The sequence below is a fragment of the Prunus dulcis genome, chromosome 2 (assembly GCF_902201215.1).
Source record: "Prunus dulcis chromosome 2, ALMONDv2, whole genome shotgun sequence".
NCBI classification, from domain to species: domain Eukaryota; kingdom Viridiplantae; phylum Streptophyta; class Magnoliopsida; order Rosales; family Rosaceae; genus Prunus; species Prunus dulcis.
Window position 1 is genome coordinate 16,337,133 of NC_047651.1, and position 8,959 is coordinate 16,346,091.

Here is an 8,959-nt window from a genome sequence, read left to right on the forward strand (position 1 = left end):
TTTTTGGGTTTTTTTAAGGTATGTTTATAGAAATTAAATAGTGTAGGGTTTATTTATAGTTTTAGTGCTAAGAATGGATATTCGACTAAATATCTCTTTTAATTATTCTTCGACACTGTCTTGGACATTATATATAATATAGCCCAGTTTCTACCATTTTGGGTCTTCGCTAAAGAATACATGCCAAGATTCTTCTTGGAAGAAGGTGATATTTATCATCTCACTGTCCCACCCAGATAATGAAAGCCCTCCACATTCTGGCCTCTAGTGGGGAGAGTGGGGCATTCCTTTGGCTTCAGCTGCTGAATTAAGGCAAATACAATGCAACTGAGGCCTAATGTTGACCATTTCTTCCCCAAAAAAAAAAATTTCTGATGCGGAATTTGCCTTGTGGTGGATCACGACTGCCTTACCATTCTAATTCTAGTTAAAGTAAATTAGTCTTTCCTCATTTGATAATTGAAGGTAAGGAATTCAAAATTGGAACCTTTTTTCCATAGGAAAGTTCTGGTTACCAACTGATGTCATTGTCACTTGTCTTCTTCCAGTTTTGGCCTGTACAAAGACTCTTTCCAATTTCCTTGACTAGCTCAGTCCATACCTGACATTGGATGCTAGGCCAGGACATGCTCTAAAAAGTTGAGAGAAAAATTGCAAAATTTTACAATCAAATTTGATATCACACAATCTCCTTTCAGTTTGGTTTAGCACTACATAATCTGCTACAAAAAAATCTATCTGGATTAATGCACAAACTATAATTATGTAAGTTCACTTTCTAGACAATGACATATAAGGTTACAGATAAAAAAAACAATTAAATCGGAACTCTAGTATGAGCAACTTAAGGGAGCAAGCTAAAAATATTATGCCCCCTCCCTCCCTATTACTTCACACAACTCGAAGCTCCGCCACCCTCTCTCTCTCTCTCTCCACCCAAAATAAAACCAGACTAATGGAGGTTACAAATGGTGCACAAAATCTCCACAAACCATAAAGAGAATCTCTCTCTGCATCCACTACACAATCTCCTCCACCAACCTATTACCATCTTGTGAAATGTCCTTGTTAAGCAAACAAGGTGAGAAAAGCGCAATCAGTAGTGGGTTTCTTTTTAGACAGGTCCAAAATTCATCCTTGCTGATCCTTCCATCACCATCAGCATCAAATAGATTAAACAGTTCATGGACCTGCAAGCAATCAATTAACATTAGTCATCTTACCAAAGACACAACTGGAAGATGCTTTGATGCTCCATTATGTGCAGTCAATGCTTAAAAATCCTAAGAATTTGGATAGAAGCCCAGAAGGGTATCCCCATCACCTCATCCTCATTCAAATCCGGGATTGCAGGCCTGACGGACTCTCCAAACTGATTCTGAAGCAATTAAAAACCACAAATTGCAAGTTAATTCATCATAACAAAGATGTGTGGACTTGAAAAGAAAAACAAGAAGGAAAAATCAATGCAAGCGGCATACTTCTTGTTCTGAAATGTAGTCATTCTCCCCAGAAACATATTCAGAAAAAACTAATTCACAGGCTCGCCGGAACAAGGGCTGCTTCAGGACATGCACAGACCCAAACAAGAACTGAAAGCAACAAAATGATACTATTATGTACAACTCGGTATCATGACATATAAAAACAAAATCAGATGCACAAACAGTTTCATAAACAACCAAGTACCATATATGCCTGAGTAACAAGTTAATCATGCAATGAATCTAAATTATTTGGTATCTAAAAATATATGAAATATACACGCATTATACTCTCTAAGGTTTCTCTGTGGATTTCTATTCTAATATAAAGTATCGCTTTTCATTCAGGAGCAACAAAAACCTCCCCAACCCAACATGCTTTACTTTTGATTCCAGATGATATGTATAATATATACAAATCCTGTTAGTGTAAAATTTCATCTCTACAGCTAACACCATCACTCACCTCAAATACGCTGTAGAAAATATTCTATAACGACGTAATCATTATTAATAAACTCAAGCATTAGCGCATGCTAAAAAATGCACACACGCGTATTCACACACACACGCACACAGAAGAAGAGAGAGACAGAGACAGCCTGGGGGTGTTGGAGTACCTGCTTAAACGTGATTGATCCACTTTTTTCAACATCAATGAAAGCAAATATCTGTTATCCAAAAGATTTCCATGTTATGGGAATGACAGGGAAAAGTAAAAGTTATATACACATCGAAAAAGCATTTAACATGCACTAATGTTCAATTGTGTATAGAATACTTTATAAGGTCAGCAGCATGATAATAGAAAGAAAGCAATCACTATAGTTTAAATAAGGAAAAGACAACAGAAAGAAAATATGAAAAAGACGAGAAAAACTATCATGCATTTTCCCCAGAATGAACATCTTGTACCCTACCAAAAACAGTCACCTCTCCCCATGTCCTTAATCAGGTAGAGACAATGCTAACATACTAACCACCAAGTGCTAATATAGGCTACTGAAGTAAGACTACGGGGAGAAGGACAAACACGTAGAGCAACTATTCAACAGAAGGGTATCAAAGGCCATGTAATCATATTTCTATTCTAAAGGAGAGGAAATAATTTGTTGGGGTGCTTGGAAGCCAAACACACATACAACTCTGATGTAATGATCTCTTCTATGCAAAGTCAAAAAAACCCAGAATATATCATATAGCCTGTCAAACTCTTTGCAAAACTACGAGACAAAGGGAAATTATTTAGCAAAAGATCATGGTAACTGACCTCTTCGGAAAAGGTACAGGCCTTGAGTCTTAGAACCCTCAGGAAACCACTGTAGTTAACATGACCTCTGCAAGCAGGATACAACAATAAGAATCTTACAAGTCTTACGTTTTTAATAAGTTTGCACATACTTACACCATTTGTAAGTATAGTATTTCAGATGTCATGTCATTTGAATAAATTCATTAGTTAGCATCTAATCACTAATTTATGTCAGATTCGTTATCCAGCTTTGCACAGTGAACTGTAGAAGTTGCAACTGAAACAATCTTCAGGACCAACACTTTACGGACATGAAAAGGGTAAAAAAATTGCAAATGCATGCAATATAAAAGCAGGAGGAACACATATAATACCCACATCATAGTAAATGTTAGTAAGACTGATAAAGAAAAAAGGGAGAAAACATGCACCTTTTTCCTTGTATTGGTTGGCAAAAGGACTAATATTTTGCAAATAAACATGGAATTCCAACAGCATTTTAAAATACTATCTCGAGCATGCAATTTTAACATAACTAATTGTATTTTTTTGGGAGAAGGGATTGCCATAAATGTCGTTAAGAGCATACAGAGGGAGGGAAGATATCCACAAGGAAAAAGGTAGAGACAACCTAATTATATATGAGCCATAATTCAGATGCCAGAACCAAAATTTATACAACCCACTGCAGCAATACATAATAAAAGTTTACAAACATCATTCACCCAAAAGATGACTCAGCAACAACTTTCACTTTAATAATAGTTTCAACAGTACCTAGGGTCTGGATTCATAGAAAGAAACTTATCCAGAAAGTCCACAGCTTCCATGCTGCTTATATGGAGTAACTGCAAAACAAGATATAAATTACTTAATTTCTCTATCAGGTCTCACATACATCGTTAAACAAAACAAAGGGCACATTAACTTATAAATTAATGATAGGAACCATATAAGCTTAGACACTTTTGTATTGCAGCTGCTAGAAATTGCAGATACCATGCAGAAAAGTAGATGCGTCAGACTGTATTGAAGAAGCTACAGCCACTCTAGAAGAAGTTAGAACAATAACATGTCAATCTGTTGAATCAATGAACTAAGTAGGATCCTATGGGAAACCTTCATCCCTGCCTACTCTTGTATACTTCTGAAACTATTCTGCTTTCAAGCATCATGTCAGTTTGTAGAAGCACATATATGAAGTAATATAAATTACCATTTTGCTTTCAAGTATCATGTCATTATGTAGGATCCTATACATGAAGTAATCTAAAGTGACTTGTGCCTTGGGAATTCAACCACAAAAGCATCAGTCATGGCAAAAGAATTATACAGTCATCTTCCCTTTTATCCATTAAGGGTACCATTTCAAAGGAGTCGCCCTTATTTACTGAATGCTTCTATAAAACTTTGATAAGATCTACAAGTACTAATTGCTACTTCTGCAATCATCCATAGTTCAAAAAAGATTGTATTCAGAAGAAATAAATGAGACATAAGATAAATAATACACGAATCTCCTCCTAACTTAATTTTTTTTTTTTTTAATAATCATAAAGAGAGATAAAGTTATTTTACAAAATTGTTCAGTTCTAGTTCCAGTTTCTAACATTATATATGTTAAAAACACAAGGATGCACGATTATGAGTTATGTGGAAGGACTTACTGATTTTACAGTCGCCATTTCAACCATATAAGATGCGGGGCGCTCCTATGGAAGTCAAGATAGAAACGTTTAGTTCAGAATGAAAAGGTCATTGAGTAGCTCTTATAACAGTCTAAATTTAAATTAATACATGGAAGCTCATATAATGATATAATTGACGGGCTTTGGCTTGGGTAGTAAATGAAGGGGGTATAGGGTTAAGGTGGGTCTCGGGTTCATAGCTTGTTACAAAAAATTGCTAAAGGCATCACTATAAACAAAGATGTATACCAGTTTCGATTTCGACTGAGTTGCTTTCATAAGAAGCATTAAGTCTCCATAAGAATGAGATGTCTGTACAACATTGAGTGAAGTTGCCATAGCATGACAAGTCTGCATATATTTGTATGTGTCAACTTCCATTAATAATCTATAAAACAATGGCACTATAATAAAAATAAAATAAAATAAGCGATGCAAAACCAAAATCATGGTGAAAGAAAAATGGATTTTTATCAATTTCATGCAGATTCTCACCCTCTCAGAAAAACGAACAGCACTTTCTTTCTTGTTATCAAGGGTTGAGACAACAGGAAGATACTCTACCTGCTCAATTCAGATCAAATTATCTAAATCAATGCCCATGCAATACAAAAGTTTATGACAAAACGCGATGGAACAACCATAATATAATAGGAGAAAGAGATTACCTCCATGAAATTGTGAAACTGTGTGAACATTCTAAACATGAGCTTTGCCAAAGAAATGTGCCCCCTAACCAGAACACCACATGAAGCGTTATAAGATACCACTTAAGACAACACCAACAAAATTTTTAGATTGGAAAAGTGCCACACCAGGATTGGTCAAAGTGTACATGGGGATAGCGTACAGTTACTGGTTGTATGGGGAAACCAGGGATGAATGCACCAAGTTCAAATGAAATGAGAAATCTTCCGTTGGTTGTGGTTCCCTCAGGAAATAAAAGCACTCGAGGAAATCTATCGCAAGAAGCTTTTCTCTGTATTCAGATCCTTGAAAGCACATTTCTGTATCAAATAGCTTATAAAATTGATAAAAATCACTTAATTTATTAAATCCTAAATATAGATTCATGCAATTGCATCCAATATGCAACTAATTGCGCGAGGATATATACCAAAGAGGTTCAGAGACAAAAGTTGAGAACCTGTTTATCTAAATTGGTTCATGACTTACTAATCAAATAAGGATATCCAAGAACTAACAAAAACTTTTTACCTTTATTTCACTAACAGCGTGCTTCCTTGATGATGCAGAAAACCTATTTACATATATCACCTGAGAACAATAGCAATGAGACTGACTGTTACAAGAACATAACTACCAGCAACTAAAGTGATTGTAACAAGTTGTTTTGCATATGGAGTGCTGGTTAAAATCAATTACCGTGAAGGGACACGAAATTACCTGCATTGCTCTGATGATTGTTCCAACCAAGGGTAGGGAATCATGGGATTCGGATGCCACGATTGTAGGGAATAATTCATAGAAATAGAAGATAGGTTCAATGAATGATACATGGTTAGATACAACTATTGGAGCAATTTCTCTGGGAGCAGGTTTTCCTTTCCGTCTTATCCAATGGTAGCTGCAGTAAGAGGTGAAAGAGGGAACATCAATTATTAGAAAAGAAAAAAAAAACACTCTCATACCAATTCCACCATTGTGTCAACTCTGGTATGAAAAGAGATGCACTGTTACTTATCACCACCAGCCCAAATCATTTCACTCAATTCTTTTCCTCATATTTTCTCTCATATGGAGTGCTGGTTAAAATAAATTACCGTGAAGGGACACGAAATTACCTGCATTGCTCTGATGATTGTTCCAACCAAGGGTAGGGAATCATGGGATTCGGATGCCACGATTGTAGGGAATAATTCATAGAAATAGAAGATAGGTTCAATGAATGATACATGGTTAGATACAACTATTGGAGCAATTTCTCTGGGAGCAGGTTTTCCTTTCCGTCTTATCCAATGGTAGCTGCAGTAAGAGGTGAAAGAGGGAACATCAATTATTAGAAAAGAAAAAAAAAACACTCTCATACCAATTCCACCATTGTCAAGAACGCAAATGAATGATACATGGTTAGATACAACTATTGGAGCAATTTCTCTGGGAGCAGGTTTTCCTTTCCGTCTTATCCAATGGTAGCTGCAGTAAGAGGTGAAAGAGGGAACATCAATTATTAGAAAAGAAAAAAAAAACACTCTCATACCAATTCCACCATTGTCAAGAATGCAAATAAATATTTAAAAAATCAACTCTGGTATGAAAAGAGATGCACTGCCAAACCGATTACTTATCACCACCAGCCCAAATCATTTCACTCAATTCTTTTCCTCATATTTTCTCTCTACGTTATGTGAGCTGACCCAAAAAAACAAACACAGACACACCAGCTTCACAGAGCATTAGATTCTTCCTACAATTCCTTTCATTCGAATCTAATGAGAATATCCAGTTCACTTAATTATAGCACTTAAATCTCCCGAAACTAAAAGTCACATATCCTTGCTCAATTTTTTCAGCATCCAAACAGGTCGCCAGAAACATTTCAAAAATCATGTCTTCACTTGACCATTTCCACTCAAACTACCTACTTGACTTCAATTAAAACAATATTCCAAATCCCACTTTCTAATCTTTTCCTCCAAACACATCTTAACCAAAACCAAAACAGAACAGCATAAAAAACCCACACCAAAAAAAAAAAAATTATTCCAGATCAAACTTACCCAAAAGAGAACAGAATACAACGAGTACAGACTCTAGTGATCCACATAATCCTGCACCTCCACTTAGGCATAGGGTTCTTCTTGTCCTTCCATCCCTGAAGAGCCAATTTTGTAGCCACAAACCCAATCAGCAAAGAGGCCCCAAAGAGCACAAGCCGAGCCAGCGCGATGGGCAAGCAAATTCCGATCTTTAACCACTCGTAAAGCCCACGAATCTCCAGTGTGTGGTTCCTAAACGGGTCCGCAGTGGTCGAACCGGGCACGGTGAACCCATCCGACCCGAGAAACGCATATGGGTTGCGAAAGTGGTGGTGGGTGCTGTTGCTGCCGTGATTGCCGTTGTGGTTGTTGTGGTCTGTGTCGGTGTCGTCTTGGACGGTGAGGATCAAGTGAGGGTGATCGGAGGGTGGAGAAGAGATGAGAGGCGAGGCGAGATCGTTGTCCGCCATTACTGTGTGTTTTCTTGGGGTGGTAGTAGCTGTATGTAGCAGAGTATAATGGTATGGCAGATGAAGCTACAAGCGAGAGAGAGAGAGAGAGAGAGGGACAAAACGGTATTTAAGGTTAAAAAATGTTCGATGACTCTCTACGTGTGGTCGTGGAAGATTTATTATTTCGCCGCGTTTTTCTTTTATATTTTTTTTTCTGTTAAAAATAAATAAAAGGTGGCTCCAAATTTTTTTTCGTAGTTTTAAGTTTTTACTACTTTACTTTTACTGGCCAACAGAAAACTTACTTTTACTACTGCACTTGAGTTTCAATCGGGGAACGACGCGTTTGGCACAACATGAAATGAGAAGTGGGTCGACGACAATACATAGGTTAATACAAAAGAGTTACTTAACACCCATCAGGTTTTCGACTTTTTCATAAATTTTTTTGAGGTTTTAGAAAATACATGAACACTCTCTGAAGTTTTAAATTATTTTCATAAAATTATTTTTTATTGATTTTTTATACAAAAATTGATGATTTTATACATAACAAATTCTCCAAATGACAAAGTTAGGCTTTGAGATTAGATTGCGTATTCTTCATTGAGGTTAATTTTGTCATTTGCATAAGTTTTGTTTAATAAAATCATCAATTTTTGGACAAATAATCAACGAAAATGGGTTTTGTGAAAACAAACTGAAGCCTCAAAGGGTGTTCATGTAATTTTTGAGACCTGAGGGTGTTTTGTGAAAATACAAGAAACCTTAAGGAGTGCTAGTGTAAATAAATTGTGAAATCTAATTAAGAAAAACTTTACATTCTGTTTGGATGGAGAAATTTGAAATAAATGATTTGTATTGTACAAATATACTAAATTTGCTTAAAAAACAGGAAACATATACACTAGATTGAATGAATATGAAATTACTATATGGAAGGAATCATTTATAATTCATTTATTTTCATCATTTATTTATTGCACAAATCTTATTGTAATGTTCTAAACAAAGAATGTAACCTTATAATGTCATTCAAATGGAGTCTTATTGTAGTAGTTATGTCGTCGACGTCAAATGACGAGCAATGACTTCATACTCTTTCAAAAAGTTTTTTTAAGGTAAAAAAACAGTCGCAACTTTTTAGATAAATAATTTTTTATGTAAACATAAAATTATTACATAAATATCAAACTCTCATGCACATAATTTGAACGCAGAATCCCTCCATTTTGTTTGATGTCAATGCCTGAAATATGAAAAAATGTATTTATCAACGAAAAAGGGAGAAGAAGTGCATTTACATATAAACATTGTATTTTTAGGGTCAAGGGGGGTTTTCATTTGTTTTTTCATGACTTTC

The 8,959-nt window shown here is 35.7% G+C and overlaps 1 protein-coding gene across 1 annotated transcript; it reads right to left on the reverse strand.

The window, feature by feature from the left end:
* Window positions 1-651: 651 nt before the first annotated feature.
* Window positions 652-7,752, reverse strand: LOC117617956 (lysophospholipid acyltransferase LPEAT2). The gene is made up of 14 exons (XM_034347596.1): window positions 7,166-7,752; window positions 6,230-6,410; window positions 5,643-5,702; window positions 5,240-5,403; window positions 5,093-5,156; window positions 4,920-4,988; window positions 4,674-4,775; window positions 4,404-4,448; window positions 3,514-3,584; window positions 2,755-2,821; window positions 2,105-2,155; window positions 1,482-1,592; window positions 1,325-1,378; window positions 652-1,190 (listed from the first exon to the last, which is right to left on the reverse strand). Exons 1-14 carry the CDS (start codon window positions 7,612-7,614, stop codon window positions 1,020-1,022), a joined length of 1,659 nt encoding a protein of 552 aa, XP_034203487.1. The 5' UTR covers window positions 7,615-7,752; the 3' UTR covers window positions 652-1,019.
* Window positions 7,753-8,959: the final 1,207 nt, after the last annotated feature.

Bases quoted from the DNA above. Each gene is read 5' to 3' on its own strand.
- LOC117617956 (XM_034347596.1), bottom strand. From the start codon at position 7,614: ATGGCGGACAACGATCTCGCCTCGCCTCTCATCTCTTCTCCACCCTCC. The intron at 5,703-6,229 runs GTAATTTCGTGT...TATTGTTCTCAG, and splicing joins CAATCATCAGAGCAATGCAG to GTGATATATGTAAATAGGTT. The intron at 2,156-2,754 runs GTCAGTTACCAT...TTTGGATAACAG, and splicing joins CCTGTACCTTTTCCGAAGAG to ATATTTGCTTTCATTGATGT.